Genomic DNA, 17,709 nt, shown 5'->3' on the forward strand with positions numbered 1-17,709 from the left:
GCCCAGGCCCAGAGTTCAGGCCCCACAACCGGACCCAAAAATAAAAAATAAATAAAAAAGTTCAAGGACAGTGTTCAAACCCTGAGTTCAAGCCCCAAAACCAGCACACAAAATAAACAAATAAATATAGTGTAGACCATAGCTCAAGAGTGATGAGCAAGCATCAAGAGGTTGCTTTTTTTTGTTTATGCTGGTACCAGGACTTGAACTCAGGGATTCATGGTCTTGCCAAGCTTTCTTGCTCACAGCTGGTACCCTACCACTTAAGCCATGCCTCCAGATCAGCTTTATGTTGGTTGTTGGAGATGAAGTATCACAGACTTTTCTGTGAAGCTTGGCTTTGAGCCATGATTTTCCCAATTTTAGCCTCCTGAGTAACCAGGATTACAGGTATGAACCACCAACGCCAGCTTACTAAAAGGTTTTGAAGCAGGATAATGAGATGCTCAGTTTTGTGTACTACAAGAATCACTGGAGGGCTGGGAAGGTGGCTCACTGGTAGAGTGCTTGCCTTGCATGCATGAGACCCTGGGTTCGATTACTCAGCACCACATAAGCAGAAAAAAGCGGAAATGGAGCTGTGGCTCAAGTGGTATAGCGCTAGCCTTAGCTGAAGAGCTGAAGGACAGCACCAGGCCCAGAGTTCAAACCTTACCACCAAAAAAAAAAAAAAAGAATCACTTAAGAGCTGGGAATGTGGCTTAGTGGTAGAGTGCTTGCCTAGCATGCATGAAGCCCTGGATTCCTCAATACCACATAAACAGAAAAAACTGGAAGTAGCACTGTGGCTCAAGTGGTAGAGTGTTAGCCTTGAGTAAAGAGGCTCAGGGAAAGTGCCCAGGCCCTGAGGAGTGGAGAGAAAGAGAGAGACAGAGAGACAGAGACAGACAGAGAGACAGAGAGACAGAGAATTACTTGGCTTCAATCCATAAGATGGCAGGGCTGGGAAGTTGGCTCAGTGGTAGAGCGTTTGCCTTGCATGCCTGAGGCTCTGGGTTCGATTCCTCAGCACCACATAAGCAAAAAGAAAAAAGCTGGAAGTGGAACTGTTGCTCAAGTGGTAGAGTGCTAGCCTTGAGCTGAAGAGCTGAGGGACAGCGCCCAGGCCCAGAGTTCAGGCCCCATGACTGGACCCCCCCACCCCCCCGCAAAAAAAAAAAAAGACATAAGATGGCTTGGAAACAAGACTTGGCCAAGAAACTCTTGCATTGGTTTAAGACATGAGAGATGGTGGCCTGACCATCAGAAGGCTGAGATCCAAAGGATCTTTGTTCAAGGCCAGCTCATATGGAAATGCTAGACTCCATCTCTGGAGCACCCCCCCAAAAAAAATAACAAGTAAAGCCGGGCTCTGGTGGCTCATGCCTGTAATTCTACTCAGGAGGTTGAGATCTCTCTCTCTCTCTCTCTCTCTCTCTCTCTCTCTCTCCACTCCTCAGGGCCTGGGCACTTTCCCTGAGCCTCTTTACTCAAGGCTAACACTCTACCACTTGAGCCACAGTGCTACTTCCAGTTTTTTCTGTTCAAAGCCAGCCTGTGCAGGAAAGTCTGTGAGACTCTTATCTCCAATTAACCACCAGAAAACCTGGTGCTATGGTTCAAGAAGTAGAGTGCTAGCCTTGAGCTGAAGAACTGAGAGACAGCGCCTAGGTGCAGAGTTCAAGCTCCATGACTGACAAAAAAACAAAACAAAACAAAACAAAAAAAACAAGCAAAATATAGGGCTGGATGTGTGGTTCAAGTGGTACAAAAGTGCCAGCAAAGCAAGCAAGCTGATCAAGCAAGCCAAGCAAATGTGAGGCTCTGAATTCACCCCTTGGAACAACAATAAAAAACTCTACAAACAATGACTGTTGGGACTAGTTCAACTGTGGAGTAGCCACTATTGACCTTTTCTGCTTCACTAGTCTCTGCTTCCTGTTATCTCCTAAGAAAACAGGCTATTTCGTTAACTGTGTCCATTGCTGCCACCAACTCCTAGGTGGACCTTTTTAGTGGCTTCTCAACTTGTGTGTGTACGTGCTGATACTCAGAGAATCTAGCTCTTAGTTGTCATTTTGCTCTATCACTTGAGCCATAAACTCCACTTCCAGCTTTTTGCTAGTTGTTTGGAAATTAAGAATCTCTTGAAGTTGGGGCTGGGAAGTTGGCTCAGTGGTAGAGCGCTTGCCTTGCATGCCTGAGGCCCTGGGTTCGATTCCTCAGCACCATATAAGCAAAAAGAAAAAAAAAAGCCGGAAGTGGCGCTGTGGCTCAAGTGGTAGAGTGCTAGCCTTGAGCTGAAGAGCTGAGGGACAGCACTCAGGCCCAGAGTTCAGGCCCCACAACTGGACCAAAAAAAAAAAAGAATCTCTTGAAGTGACTGCCTGGGCTGGCTGGCTTCAAACTTCAGTCTTACGAACTCAGCCTTCTGAGTAACTAGGATTATAGGCATGAGTCACCATCATCTAATTTAGGATTTACTCTCTTATCAATTACTAGATGTTGTACTAATATTTCAGGTGTAAGTAACTGGAAGAATCCACAATTTCCTTCCATTTGGAGTCAGGAAAGGAGAGCCTCAGGTTAATTCTAAAGATGTTGCTGCCAACAGGTTCTAGATGTAACTTGATAGCTCCCCTCTGTTGTGTTTCCGGTCCTCCAATGTAGTAGCAAACTCTCTATGGGATCCCAAGGGAAAGTTTTAGGCTTGATTTGACTAGCCAAACAGACTCATTTTCAGAAGTCCCTGGATACAATGCAACTTGGGCAAAAAATCCAATTTGCCCAAAGATATTAACCTTCCCTCCCTCCTTCTCTTTCCTCCCCCTCCCCATCCCTTTAGTCAGTCGTTGGCCTGGGTATTATCCCTGAGCTTTTTTGCTCAAGGCTAGTGCTCTACCACTTTGAGCCACAGCTCCACATCCAGTTTTCTGGTGGTTAATCGGAGATAAGATTCTCCCAGGCTGGCTTTGAACCACTATCTCAGATCTTCAGATCTCAACCTTCTGAGTAGCTAAGATTACAGGCATAAGCCACCGGTGCCTGGCTTCTTTCTCTCTTTTTTCTCTTCTCCCCCACCCACTTCCCCAGGGGCCTGGGTGCTGTCCCTGAACCTTTTTGTGCTCAAGGCTAAAAGCACTCTGCCACTTGAGCCACAGTGCCACTTCTGGCTTTTTCCTGACATAAGAATCCTACGGACTTTTCTGCCTGGTTGGATTCAAACCATGATCATCAGATCTCAGCCTCCTGAGTAGCTATGATTACAAGTGTGAGCCACAGGCATCTGACATCTTGTTTTAAACAAAATAAAACAAGTTCTCACTATGGAGCCCAGGCTGACCTTAAATTTATGACCCTCCTACCTCAAGCTTCCTGAGATCTGGGTACTGGGATTAACCATGCACCATCACACCTGGCTTTCCTCTTCCATTTCATAAGGCCACACTAAATTATAAAAGGTGTCCAAAATGCTGAGATGAAAATAATAGGCATGATTTGTTTGCATGTAACCTTAATACTCATTTACTCTTTAAATACACAAGTCTTTTTTTTTTTTGCCAGTCCTTGGGCTTGAATTTAGGACCTAGACATTGTCCCTGAGCTTCTTTTGCCACTTGAGCCACAGTGCCATTTCCAGCTTTTTCTGTTTATGTGGTACTGAGGAATCGAACCCAGGGCTTCATGCATGCTAGACAAGCACTTTACCACTAAGCCACATTCCCAGCTCCAAGAGTCATTTTTCTTCATGCTACTTCTCCAGTCCCTTGTCCCTGATGTGTTACTCTCCTGATTAAATCAGTTGGCTGGTGTTTAGCTCCAGTTAGGATTTCTTCTTTTCCTTACTCTTGATTCTCCCAGTCTGGTCAATTATCAGCTTCTTTTCCACCTTGGTCATTTTCACGTGTCACTTCCTTTAGCTGCCATTTCTTTCCTTCGTCCTAAGTTAACATAATCTTTGTCATCAACTTCCTAACACCAACTGGGAGGGGCAGGAGTGTTTGCTCACCCTAAAAACAGGCCTTCAAGCCCCATAGTCACCTGAAACATTTGCTAAAAATTTTCTTTCCCAACACCAGGGGGTGGGTGTCTCCAGTAGTCCTTTCTCTCCCACACTTCAGGTAGCGATTAGGATCAAACCTGCTTTTATATACATACTAAATCTTCTTCCCTCCCTCTTAAAGCAAGGATTAGTCCCAAACCTTTTCTCTACTCCCTATCACTGCTTCGACAGAGTTATGTATAACTCTTCCACCGGCTTCTCCACCATCACAGATCTGCGAGTCCACAAAAGTGGTGCGTGTTTTTTTCTTCTTCTTCACTTTGTGTCTCAAGCTCCCAGGACTAACGTGTCCTTTTCCTTTGTCTAAGCATCCGTCTCAGTGCCTCCCACACTCGCCTTTACTCCCATTCTTCCTTCCGCTACCTGTGTTCACCTACGTGGGACTCCTCGCCTTTCAGAGCTATCTTTATATAGCCCGCCTTCACCTACACACCGCTAGCCTTTCCAAGTATCTCCTTTTCTTCTTCCTTCCTGTCTTCCCTACGGCTCTCTCCCCGATCTCAGCACTTTGGTGCCAGTCTCTCCCCCGTCCCCACTCTAGGAACAAAGTCACGGTATTTGCGCAGAACACACGCCTCGCGTAAGTCCCGACCGCGACATCCACAGTGCCCCTCCGCGCATTCCAACTGCAAACAAAAAGTCCCCTCCCTCTCTTCCTCCCGCTTCGTTCTTTCCCGTTCTGGAGCGCTGTGGTCGCGGCTATCCAAGCCGCCTCTGTCCCTCTTTTCAGTCCAGTCGGCGGAACCTCACCTCCGGGGTAGTTAGCCTTCCACCGTGCCGCTCCCCCCCCCCTTCGACGCACCGGAGATCCCTGCGCAAGCACCCAGTCGCTCCCTTGCACACCGCGCTCCGCCCTTCCAGGAAAGTAGATCCGGCCAGGCAGACAAAAGTTTGGGAGAGAAGTTCGGTGTGTGCGGAGTGTGAGAGCGCTAGGGGGGCGGGGGCCGGGGTCAGTCGTGTGGTGAGTTGCGTCGACGCGTGAACAGATAGAGACCTGCGGGCCCGACAGCCACGGCTCTGGGCCCTTGCTGACCCACTTGACCCCAGATGCGCGGGGGGAAGAAGCCCCTCTCGCCGGGGGATGCTGCGGGATTGCGGGCGCCGGGCACCTGGGACGCCCGCTAAGCCCTCTGTGCCTATCCTGTACCCCTGGGAAACGGAGGTCCGGCCGCAGTCAAAAAGAAGCGGCCACCAAGACGCCGCGGGGTGCCAGGCGGGGAGGGGGCTACAGGCCCCGGGCCCGAGGGCATGGAGCGGCTAGGGGAGAAAGCCAGTCGCCTGCTGGAGAAGTTAAGGCTCTCGGACTCCGGCAGCGCCAAGTTCGGCCGCAGAAAGGGTGAAGCGAGCCGGTCTGGGTCTGATGGAACTCCGGGGCCGGGAAAGGGGCGCCTAAGTGGGCTGGGGGCACCCAGGAAATCAGGGCCCCGAGGAGCTGCTGGGGGACCTGGGGATGAGCCGCTGGAGCCGTCTCGGGAGCAAGGCCCCCTGGACTCTGAGCGGAATCCCCGCAGCTCGTTCGAGGCGCAGCGCTACGAAGGCTCCTTTCCTGGGGGGCCGCTGCCCACCCGGGCCTTGCCTCTACCTCAGTCATTGCCTCCCGATTTCCGGCTGGAGACGACGGCACCGGCCCTAAGTCCCCGCTCCAGCTTCGCCAGTAGCTCAGCCAGCGACGCGAGTAAGCCGTCCAGCCCCCGGGGCAGCTTGCTGCTGGACGGGGCGGGGGCCGGTGGAGCCGGAGGTAGCCGGCCCTGCAGCAATCGCACCAGCGGCATCAGCATGGGCTACGACCAGCGCCACGGGAGCCCCCTGCCCGCCGGCCCGTGCCTGTTCGGCCCACCCCTGACCGGGGCTTCGGCAGGCTATTCCCCCGGAGGGGTCCCGTCCGCCTACCCCGAGCTCCATGCCGCCCTGGACCGACTGTGCGCTCACCGGCCCGCGGGTTTCGGCTGCCAGGAGAGCCGCCACTCGTACCCCCCGGCCCTGGGCAGCCCGGGAGCTCTGACCGGGGCCGCAGCGGGAGCGGCGGGGCCCCTGGAAAGACGCGGAGCGCAGCCCGGACGACACTCAGTGACTGGCTACGCGGATTGCGCCGCGGGTGCCCGTTACCAGGATGAGCTCACAGCCTTGCTGCGCTTGACGGTGGGCAGCGGCGGGCGAGAAGTCTGCGCCCGAGGGGAACCTCCGGGGGTAGAACCGTCGGGGGCCGAGGAGCCGCCGGGTCCTTTCGTTCCGGAGGCCTCCCGAGCCCGGATGCGGGAGCCAGAGGCCCGCGAGGACTACTTCGGTGAGTGAAAGACAAGTGGCGAGGGTCGGGGAGGGGGGACAAGTCCTCTAGATCGACTCTCCAGGGCCCCGGCGGCCCAAATTGCCCGTGCCCAGGGGTCCCAGAGGCAAAAGAGTGGCCCGAGGGATGGACGGGGGTGGACCCCAGAGCCCTTGCCAAATTCAGACCCTCCTCATGATCTGTAGCTTTAGAGCGCCTGGGCTTCTCGCAGTAGGAGGCCCTGCTGGGAGGCTACCCGGTGGTGCCGAGAGCACCCCCCCCCCCCCCCCCCCCCCCCCCCCCCCCGCGACGCTGCCCCTGCAGGCTGCGGCGCGCCGCTCCCCCACCCGGCCCCCCCGCAGGAATTCGGGGAATGCGCGGGTGGGGGCGGGGCGGGCGGGCCGCGTGCGTGCCGACTCCTGCCCCGGCGCTCCAGGTGCCCGCGGGCGGGGCCCGCCGCGGCCCAGGGGTGGGGTGCGCTCACGCGGTTGGGGGGGGTGCTCCCCAGTTCACGCGGAACCGTGGCCGCTGTCGGGGAAATGGAGCGCCCTGAAACGCAACCTAGGCACCCACATGTCGCCCAGTCCTGCTGGCGAGGTGTGCCCGTGGGCATGAAAGCAGAGACCCGAAGGTACGACCATTTCCCCCCCACCCTCCGCCGACTACTGGAACACCGCCACCTTTGGATGGATGTATATCCATCCTGTGCGCATCAGTAACAACCTGGCCTTGAATGCTGGCCATAACCTGTTTATGATTCAGCCCAGAAGTAGCCCCTGACTTTGTGTGCAGTTAAGGAAATCTGGTGGTGCTCAGGAAGTATGGATTTGACGATAAGTCTCAGCAATGGGGGGCGGGTGTGTGTGTGAAAGGGTCTCGAGCCCAGAGGCACTGCTTCATAAAAAGCAATGCCCGATCTGATTGCAGAGTGGAAGGTCCACCCTCCTAGACTGTGAGCCTCTTCAGTTTTCCCAGCGCCTCCCCACCATTCTTACCACTCATGTCCCTGCCCTGCATACACCCCATGCTGTAGAAGTTCATGGCTAGACATGTGAAGAGGGAGAGGAACGCAAATTGGGCAGGGATGATTGGGAAGAAATCTAGAGGTAACAGGGCTGCAGGCTGGAAGGGGCTGCATAGTTCAACCCCAACACTTCTCCCCAGCCCATTCTTTTCTCCTACTCTAAGAGGGGGAAGCCCAGAACAGATGATGCTAAATCACTTTGATCAAGGGAAACAGAGTGACAGGGTCATTTAGCAGTTTCCTTTTGAAGCCCAGGAGGAGTCACTGAGAAGTAAGTCTCCTTGGCTAAACCATCAGAGCCAAAAGGAAGAAAGGAACTCAGAGAACTTGGAATGAAATGGCAGGAAGTGGTAGGAAGCAGATAGGTATGGATGGGCTGGGAGACAGGAGGTGAGGCAGACATGCCTGAGCAGCTTCCTCTTGTCTTCCCATCATGGCCAAGGCTTCCCAAAGAACAGCTCTGATAGGACTTCTGGTGTGACACTCCTGGGCAGATCTGTCCCTTGTGGCTAGCCACCCTTTTGAATTCACAGGTGGGAGCTTCTTGTCCCTAGGCAACAAAGCCCCTAAGGGTCTCCTTGGGCCCCAGTCCTACCCTGAAGGTAGCCTCTTAGTAGGGGCCCTCTTCCTTGGCTTCAGCCTTGCCCCAGCTGCCAGAGGGTGGGAGCCGAACAGGCCTGGGCTCATCAGTTGCTGCAGCTGCTGCACCAGCTCCCAAGCCCCTGGGCAAAGACTGGGATGGGCCCCAACAGGCAGGGAGTGTGGCAGTGTGCCGAGGGGGAGAGGTGGGGCAAACTCGTTGGGATCTGCTCCCCAGAGACAGGCCCTAGCCCTCACTCATGGGCCTGGAATTGGGGAGTGGAGGGAAGGAAGAACACACCCAGGAAAAGCTGGTGCCAGAGTCAGGTATATGCAGCATAGTGGGGGATGTAGGGAGAGGGCTCTGAGCTCAGTGTCTCTCCTGTGGTAGGTGGCAGGGAGACATTAGAGGGTTTGCCACCATTCTCCTAGTCTTAGGAACACAACCATGGCAGCTCCCTTCCCATAGGGGTCATGCTCACAGGACCCTCTGCTGAACCAGATCCTTCTCTTCATCCTTCAAAGCATCCAGCAGAGAGAAATCATTCCTTACCTGAACAGCAGATTAATTTACAGAAGGGAAATCTGAAGTCCCAGGAAGGCTTCCTGATCCTAGCCTGCTTTTCTCGAAAGTGTTTTTCTTTTTTCCTGGTATCAGGGTTTGAACACAAGGCTCTTGGGTTCTTCTACTGGTACTCTACCATTTGAATCACACCTACAACCTAGCTTTTATACTTTATTATTTTGTAGAAAGACTTTTCTGCTTAAAGTTGGCCTTCGACCATGATCCTTCGAGTCTCGATTTCCTGAGTAGTTGGGATTCTAGGCGTGAGCTACCTGCCCAACTACTAGAAAGATATTTTAAAGTGGGCTATGTGCCAGTACTCCCAACCATTTGTCCCACATTTGCCTGTTGTTTCTTCAACAGAACCTAGCATGTTTTGACTTTCTCCGTTCCCCCCTCCCCCCCACTATTAGGTACTGTGCTAGGCACAATATAGATGATCAGAAAGAATCTGTTAGCTAGGCGATGGTGGCTCATTCCTCTAATCCTAACTACTCTTGTGGCTAAGATCTGAGAATTAAGGTTTGAAGCCAGTCCCAGGAAAGTCAGTGAGATGAGACTCCTGCCTCCAATAAATCAGCAGAAAGGCAGAAGTGGAGCTGTGACTCAAGCAGAGCCCTAGCTCTGAGCAGAAAAGCCAAGGGAGAGAATATAAGGCTCTAAGTTCAAACCCTAGTCCTGGCACACACACACAACAAGAAGAATCTAACTAATCAAGTAAACAAGAAAAGATCTTCCTGGTCAGCATCTTATGCATCCCATTTCTTGTGGCCTTCTCAAAAGCTCGGGGATGGATCCTGGATTTGAGCTGGGGAATGGAGTATGACGCTGACTTCTCTCCCCTTAGGCACCTGTATCAAGTGCAACAAAGGCATCTATGGGCAGAGCAATGCCTGCCAGGCCCTGGACAGCCTCTACCACACCCAGTGCTTTGTTTGCTGCTCCTGTGGTAAGTGCCAGCCTTCTAGTACCACCCCCCCCATATACATAAACACTCCCAAATACCCCAGGAGAGCTGGTAGATCTTCATTTGCTGAGGACCACCTAGCTGTCCAGCTGGAGACCCACAGCTACCCCAAGGTGCTACCTGCCCAACCCTCCCCCCAAGCTGCCTGCTTTCTGGACTCCTTTCCTGCCTCAGTTCAGCCTCTTTTCTCTCCTTGGATCCTTCCTCTTTCTTGTGCCTCCCTGCTGGCCCAGCCTGGACTCCCGCCCGGCCTGGCCTTCCGGGCTCTCCTTGGTGGAGTTTGGTCTTGGGCAGCAAAAGTTGCCTGGGGCGACAGTGAAAGACTGGAATGTGGGAAGGGCGGGGGTGTGGGCTGGGGGAGTGGGGGCTGTGGGAGGTGGAGAGGGGGTTTTCTCTTGGCTGGTCAGAGTTCAGCCACCTCACTAGAGTGCAGGCCACCGGGCCATGCCAAGCTGATGACATCACACTCCAGGAATGCCTGCCTCTGCTGTTAGCTCCAGAGGCCCTCTGTGGGGGTGCTCCCGGCCCCCCACCAAACCACCCTTTCTCCCCTTTCTCATTACCCTTTCCCACTGCTTACCCATTCTACTTCATCTGCTAAACCTATAATCTCCTATCTGCCTGCACTCAGCTTTCCACTCCTCCAGCTTCTGTCTGGATCCCTGGGTCTCCTCCCTTCCCCTTCTCTCTCCTCTGTCTTTTGGTTTCTTGAGACGAGGTGTCTCTCACTATACAGCCCAAGCTGACTTTGAATTCACCATTCTCCTGTTTCCTAGTGCTGGAATTACAGGTGTGCACTACCATACCTAGCTCTTTAAGGCTGGTCTGCCTGTCCCTTTTTTTGTATGTGTGTCAGTCATGGGGCCCCTGAACTCTGGGCTTGGTTACTGTCCCTCAGCTCTTCAGCTCAAGGCTAGTGTTCTACCACTTGAGCCACAATGCCACATCTGGCTTTTTCTGCTTATGTGGTGCTGAAGAATCCAACCCAGGGCCTCATGCATACAAGGCAAGCACTCTACCACTGAGCCACCTTCCCAGCCCCTGCCTGTCCTTTTTTATAAGCCCTCTTCTGAAGACTTCTTTCCACTCCTCCTTTATCTCTGACCATTTAGACACCATGGAGTGGTTTGGAATGGTCCTGCTTTGTTTGCTTGGGAAAAGATTCCTGGCTCCTCTCACCTAGAAAACTTTAGGTCCACACTTGGAGAGCATCCCAGTACATACAACAATGCATTGCTCTCAAACAAAGCACACTTAAGCTAGGCAAAGGTGGCTCACACCTGTAATCCTAGCTACTCAGGAGACTGAAGTCTGAGGTTCAAGGTTCAAAGTCAGCCCAGGCAGTGAAATCCATGAGACTCTTTATCTCCAATAAAGCACCAAAAAAGCCAGAAGTGGAGCAGGAGCTCAAGTGGTAGGGTGCTAGCCTTGAGAAAGAAAAAAAAAAGAAAGAAAGAAAGAAGAAAAGAAAAAAGAAGCCCAGGGACAAGGCCCAGACCCTCAGTTCAAGCCCCCAGTACCAGCACACACAGCACACACAAATACAAACATAGCTTTCTGATGCAGGTCTATCTCAAAAAAAAAAAAAAATCAAAAAGCCAGGCACCAGCAGTTTACACCTGTAATCCTAGCTACTCAAAAGACAGAGATCTGGAGATCACTATTCAAATGAGGAGAAAGTCCATGAAACACTTAACTCCAATCAGAAGTGGAGGAGGTATGGCTTGAGTGGTACAGCGCCAGCCTTGAGTGAAAAAGGATAAGATACAGCACTCAGGCGCTGAGTTCAAGCAGCAGTACTGGCACAATAAATTTTTAAAAATCCATAAATAAACAAATAAGTACATAAATAAATGCTTTTTCCCAGCATTAACTCCAGTGTGATCTGATCTCCATAGAGTGTCTAGAAAGAAGTACATGGAGGATTGGAATATGATTCAATGGTAGAGTGTTGCCTAGCATGCATGAAGCCCAGGTTCAATTCCTCAGTACCACATACATGGAAAAAACCAGAAATGCTGGGTGCCAGCAGCTCATCCCTGTAATCCTAGCTACTCAGGAGACTGAGATCTGAGGATTGCCGTTCAAAGCCAGCCTGGGCAGGAAAGTGTGAGATTCTTTTTTTTTTTTTTTTTTTGTGGGTCCGTTCGTGGGGCCTGAACTCTGGGCCTGGGCGCTGTCCCTCAGCTCTTCAGCTCAAGGCTAGCACTCTACCACTTGAGCCACAGCGCCACTTCCGGCTTTTTTCTTTTTGCTTATGTGGTGCTGAGGAATCGAACCCAGGGCCTCAGGCATGCAAGGCAAGCGCTCTACCACTGAGCCACCTTCCCAGCCCAAGTGTGAGATTCTTATCTCCAATAAGCCTCCAGAAAACCAGAAGTGGCACTATGGCTGAAGTGGTAGAGCGCTGGTTAGGCTCAGAGTTCAAGCCCCACAACCAACAAAGAAGAGGGGGAGGGAGAGGGGGAGGGGGAGGAACCAGAAGTGGCATTTTGGCTCAAGTGGTAGAGTGCTCTCACCTTGAGCAAAAGAAGCTCAAGGACAATGCCCAGATCCTGAGTTCAAGCCACAGGACTAGCAAAAAATGAAAGAAAGAAGTAGATGGGATTGTAAGTGCAGGACATCCATGGTGAGGCAATGGCACATGGGTTGGAAGGTTCCAAAAGGCAAAGTCTGTGGCCATATGATTCTCTATGCAATTTGTCTAGCACCTCACTCAGCGCTAAACAGCACACTGGTCTACAGTGGTGAGGAAGGTGCTCATTTTGGGGAGGGTTGCAGACAGCTGTTGAGTACACAAGAAGGAGCAGTAAGAAAAGAGGGGAGAGGTTACCTGGAGTAAGGCCAAAGCAAGTTGAAATTGCATCAGATGGGATTTGTGTGTGTGTGTGTATACGCACGTGCATGCATGCGCTCGCCAATACTAGAACTTGAATTCAGGGTCTGGGCACTGTCCCTTAGCTTTTATACTTAAGGGGAGACATTCTACTACCTGAGCCACACCTTCACTTCCAGCATTCTGGTGGTTAAATGGAGATAGAGTCTCATGGACGTTCCAGTCTGGGCTGGCTGCAGGATTCCAGTTGTGAGCCACTGGTGCCTGGTGTCAGGTGGAACTTTTGTATGGGAGGAAGGACAGAGCAGTTAGAAGGAAAAGAACTGAAATCTAGGCTTCCATGGATTGTGCATCATTGAGGAGCAGGGACACCAGAGAAAGAGAAGCCCTACTCTGGGCTCTAGGATTGGCTTCAGTCTCTTTGCTGCTGCTTCTAGGGAGGACGTTGCGCTGCAAGGCTTTCTACAGTGTCAACGGCTCTGTGTACTGTGAGGAAGATTATCTGGTGAGTGATGGTCCCTTGCATCTGGACTTGCCCCTTCACACCCATTTGGGAGTTCTACCCATTGTTCTCAGCTTGACTGACATCCTGCTGTTTTCTTTAGTTTTCAGGGTTTCAGGAGGCAGCTGAGAAATGCTGTGTCTGTGGTCACTTGATTTTGGAGAAGGTGAGGAAAGTGCTCCGGGGAAGCTGCAGGCCTGAGGGCTGGTATCTGGGGCTAGATGGATGCTGAGAGAAGGCTGGAAGGAAGCCTATCCCCGGATAAATCACGTTCTTGACATTTTTTCCCCTACAGCAATTATTCCCAATGTTTTCTTTCTGCATGCACAACTAGGCCCTCCAATCTAAGCTAGGACTTTTCTGCTACTGGTTGAAATCAGTTGGAACTATTTCTTTCCTTCTTCCTTCCTTCCTTCCTTCCTTCCTTCCTTCCTTCCTTCCTTCCTTCCTTCCTTCCTTCCTTCCTTCCTTTTCTTGGAATTGGATTAGATCAGTGATTATAAACCCTGGCATCTTAGCAAGCAGATCACCTGAGAAGGCCTGGAAAAAAATACAGTGTTGGAGCCCATAACTAGATGGGCTAATTCTAGACTAGGAACTGGTCATTGATTTTTTTTTTTTTTAATCTACTCTTGTGTGTGTGCTGGTACTGGGGCTTGAACTCAGAGGCTAGGTGCTCTCTCTGCCTCTTAGTCAGAGTTCTACTTCTATGAGCACTGATTTTTTTTCCCCCTGAAACTATCTTACTGTGTTAGCCCAGGATGGTCTGAAAGTCTTGGTCCTTCTGCTTCAGCCTCCTGAGTGCTGTAATTATATGTGTGTGTTACCAGCCTGGCTGGCATTGTTTTTAAAAAGCTCCCTAGGTGATCCTAATATTGTGTCCAGGGTTGAAATCTAAGACCTTTTTCAGGGTTAGACTTCTTGAGGGATGGGGGAAGCCAGATGCTGCAGCTCACCTTTATAATCCTAGCTTCTCAGGAGTCTGAGATCTGAGGATTTAATTTTAAACCACCTGGGGCAGAAAAGTCTATGAGACTCTTATTTCCAATTAACTAGCAAAAATCCAGAAGTGGAGGAATGGCTCAAGGTGGTGGGGAGCCAGCCTTGAGTGGAAAAAGCCAAGCAAGAGCTGGAGGCCCTAAGTTCAGGCCTCAGTACTGGCAGACTCCTTGGTCCCCTCCAATTACAAGACATTCTTGCAGGAGGACCAGATGGGGTTGGAAGAGATGAGTGGGAGCTTGGGGAATATAAAATGGGAAGCTGAAGGAAGACTGATCCTCCTTCCACTCTGTAAGTCAGATCCTGCAGGCTATGGGCAAGTCCTACCACCCAGGCTGCTTCCGATGCATCGTTTGCAACAAGTGCTTGGATGGTGTTCCCTTCACAGTGGATTTCTCCAACCAGGTCTACTGTGTCACCGACTACCACAAGTGAGTCAAATCCTAGGGGTCTAATATGGAGCTGGGTCCAAGGGTTCTCCACCTCCAGTAAATCACTGCTACTTTCTCTTTTAGAAATTATGCCCCTAAATGTGCAGCCTGTGGCCAACCCATCCTCCCCTCTGAGGTCAGTATGTCTGGGTTGTTCCGCAGGGCAGCCAGTGCTGCTTCTGTCTCTGGGGAGGGGGTGGGGACATGTGGCCTGGTCTCCCTTGGGAAGTGGTGCAGCTGAGGAATGCACTCAGTGAGGATTCCCGTGTGACTCTGCTCTTAGGGTCACTACTCTGACCCTAACATCCGGGCCTGGACATGTCTGATAGCCTTGCTGGGTGCAGGCTCCATATCTTCTGTCCTGAATCACAGGAGGAGGCTTTCTTTGATCCTAGATGTAGGGGCTGGAAAAAGGTGAAGGATAAAAAATTCTCAGGACATGGTCAGAAATTATTTAAACTCTACATGTGAAAGATGTTAGAGAAAGAAGCAGGGGCTGGTTCAGAATTAGATCTATGGTGCCTCCTCACCAACCTCATGGACTTTGTTTATACTCCTGTCGCTTTCCCTTCCTTCCCCTCCACTCACACCTGGGAGTGGGGGTTGAGGGAGAGGGAAGGAAGGACCCTCTATAGTGCTCCCCATGAAACCAGTGCCAGGAAGGGGCAAGGGGGATTTCTGGTAGGATTTATGAAAGCATCTCCAAACTACCAGTGATTGTATCTGATTGCAAAGAGGCCCTGGGGGCCTTTGTATGAGCTTCCTGTGGGGGAAGAAGGAATCCATGGGGAGGAGAGGGAGTTGGGGGCACCAAGCTGCTCTTATTACCATGGGTATGCATATTTCAGGGCTGTGAGGACATCGTGCGGGTGATATCCATGGACCGTGATTATCACTTTGAGTGCTATCACTGTGAGGTAAGTGATGGGTCCTGGGCTGTTGGGAGAATTGGAATGGGCCAGAACTAGGGTCAAGTCCTTGAGCAGCTATACATCTATGGGAAAGATGGAGGACCCAGGAAACAGGAAGGTGCTATGTTTTATCTCTTCCGGTCTCTTTTCTTCCAGCTACTCTCTCTAATCTTAGTTGTTTACCCATTGCTGAATCTGAATCTGATTGCTCCAGAGGTAAACTCCTAAGCCAGGTGCTGGTGGCTCGCATGTATAATCCTACCTACTCAAAAGGCTCTGATCTGAGGATGCTGGTTCCAAGCCAGTTTGGGCAGAAAAGTCTGTGAGACTCTTAATCTGGCTCTAGTGGTAGAATGCTAGCTAGCCCTGAGCCATAAGGAACAACCCTCAGGCACTGAGTTCAAACTCCTATACTGGCACAAATAAAAGGGAGAAAAAAAAAGGCTAGGGATTCTTTGTCACTACTGGAAGTAGGGCCTTGTCTCATTATTTCTGTAGTATCAGCGACACCTGGTGTCCAGATGAGGTATTTTCTTGGGTTTCTTGTGTCATTTCTACTCCCATCTTGCGACCCTTTTTTTTTTTTTTGGCCAATCCTGGGGCTTGAACTCAGGGCCTGGACACTGTCCCTGAGCTTCTTTTGCTCAAGGCTAGCACTCTACTACTTGAGCCATAGTGCCACTTCCGGCCTTTTCTGTTTATGTAGTACTGAGAAATCGAATCCAGGGTTTCATGCATGCTAGGCAAACACTCTACCACTAAGCCACATTCCCAGCCAGTTGCAACCAGTTTTGAAGTGTGCAAGTTACTAGGCTGAGGTGAACTTGGTGCCTTCTTTCCTAGGATTGCCGGATGCAGCTTAGTGATGAAGAAGGTTGCTGCTGTTTCCCTTTGGATGGGCACTTGCTCTGCCATGGCTGTCACATGCAACGACTCAGTGCCCGGCAGCCCACTGCCAACTATATCTGAGCTGCACTCACTGCTGCCATCATCGCCGCCATGGACAAACTCCCCTGGCCAGTGGGCCTCTCAGAGGCCTGCCGAGGCAAGGAATGCACTCTGCAATCCTGGCAGAAGAGTCCTCTGGGGAGGTCCCAAGGGCCAGAGACCCAAAGATCCTAACATTCCAAATGGACTAGAGACACCCTCTGATCTCCAGGGTGGGGGGATGACAGGCTTTCCATGTGTGTAGCCTGGGCTGTAACATATCTTCAGGCACATACAAGCAAGTTCCAGTACTTTCTACATATCTGATTCTGGTCTTTATCTCCAATGTATGTGCATAAGTTGAACAATGTTCTGGCTGTGGATCACAAGAGAAGAGGACATTATGGAAGCGCCCACATCATGTTGTACCCCACACATGGCATCAGACATGGACTCAGCTAGGTATTTACCAATGTCCTGTCTGTATCTGGAAACCCTGGACTTTCTAAATGGCCTTTTAAGAACGTTTTGCATCCCTCTGCTGGGAATGTTGCCCAGCTCTGGGTGGGCCTGCTGCCTGTGTTGCCTGTTTCTCAGGGAATCGTGGGCCTGGGGAGGCTGTTTCCTCCTCTGCTCAGTTGTGGAGGTCATGAGTGGGTCTCTGGGTATAGAGCTTGCTGGATGGGATGTCTAGGAAGCTGCAAGCTCGCCTTATTCCCAGCTGTAGGTGCACTGAGCCCCATAGCCCAGTATAGTATTTGTGGTACATTGATATGCGTGTGCACACTCACTCCCTTCTTCTCAGGTCAGTCTTATGCTTAGTTCCCTAGCAGTAGCTTTACACTCAAGATCTACCTGCTCTCACAGGGATCCGGAGTTAACCTCCACTGCAACCCCAGAATACTTGGATTGGGCTGAAACTTGAACTCAACCTAAAGCTAGATGTCTTTTAAAAACAACAACAACAACAAAAAATAAAACAGTGCACTGAAAACATGCTTAAACGTTTTAGTTCTCTGAATGACCAATTTGTCAAAAGCTTAATTCTCTTTGGGGGGGGTATTTTTATATCCATTTGGGCATTGTTTTCTCTATTTTAAAGATTTATATCTACTCATCCAAGAGTACCTCTGAGTGAGTTTCTGGCATCATAAATTTATCAAATTTGCAGCACTTTGTAAATGATGAGATTGTTTCCTACCTTTATGGGTGTCTTTTCCTATGTCATCTACTTTAAAAACTTTTTTTTTTTAAAAGTTCAAGCTTTATAGCAATAAATACAGTTGATACAAACATTTTGTATGTCATGTTTTGTGGGTTTTTTTGTGGGCTTTTTTTCTTTTGTCGGTCATGGGGCTTTAACTCTAGGTCTGAGTGCTGTTCCTGAGTTCTTCAGCTCAAGGCTAGTGCTCTACCACTTGAGCCACAGCACTACTTCCAGCCTTTTCTGTTTATGTGGTGCTGAGAAATTGAATGCAGGGCTTCATGCATGTGAGGCAAGCACTCTACCACTGAGCCACCTTCATTTGAGCCACTTGTAGTCTTTTTTTTTTTTTTTTTTTAGAGAGAGTCTTGTTTTATTCTAGGCTAGCTTGGACTGCAGCCTTCTTTCCTGTCATAGCTGGGGTGATAGACGCATACCATCGTGCCCAACTGTTTTCTG

The 17,709-nt window shown here is 50.8% G+C and overlaps 1 protein-coding gene across 2 annotated transcripts; it reads left to right on the plus strand.

Moving 5' to 3' along the window:
- The first annotated feature begins 4,933 nt into the window (after positions 1-4,933).
- On the plus strand, positions 4,934-17,341 carry Ajuba (ajuba LIM protein). Of its 2 annotated transcripts, XM_013025450.1 has the most exons (8): positions 4,934-6,326; positions 9,321-9,422; positions 12,714-12,781; positions 12,882-12,944; positions 14,078-14,208; positions 14,293-14,344; positions 15,057-15,125; positions 15,963-17,341. In XM_013025450.1, exons 1-8 carry the CDS (start codon positions 5,291-5,293, stop codon positions 16,086-16,088), a joined length of 1,647 nt encoding a protein of 548 aa, XP_012880904.1. In that variant the 5' UTR covers positions 4,934-5,290; the 3' UTR covers positions 16,089-17,341. The 2 variants fall into 2 exon arrangements, with proteins under 2 accessions (XP_012880904.1, XP_012880905.1); XM_013025451.1 differs by lacking the exon at positions 15,057-15,125.
- The last annotated feature ends 368 nt before the right edge of the window (positions 17,342-17,709 follow it).

Source organism: Dipodomys ordii, unplaced genomic scaffold (assembly GCF_000151885.1).
Source record: "Dipodomys ordii isolate 6190 unplaced genomic scaffold, Dord_2.0 Scaffold84, whole genome shotgun sequence".
Taxonomy (NCBI): Eukaryota; Metazoa; Chordata; class Mammalia; order Rodentia; family Heteromyidae; genus Dipodomys; species Dipodomys ordii.

Bases quoted from the DNA above. Each gene is read 5' to 3' on its own strand.
- Ajuba (XM_013025450.1), top strand. From the start codon at position 5,291: ATGGAGCGGCTAGGGGAGAAAGCCAGTCGCCTGCTGGAGAAGTTAAGG. The intron at 6,327-9,320 runs GTGAGTGAAAGA...CTCTCCCCTTAG, and splicing joins GGCCCGCGAGGACTACTTCG to GCACCTGTATCAAGTGCAAC. The intron at 9,423-12,713 runs GTAAGTGCCAGC...TGCTGCTTCTAG, and splicing joins CTTTGTTTGCTGCTCCTGTG to GGAGGACGTTGCGCTGCAAG.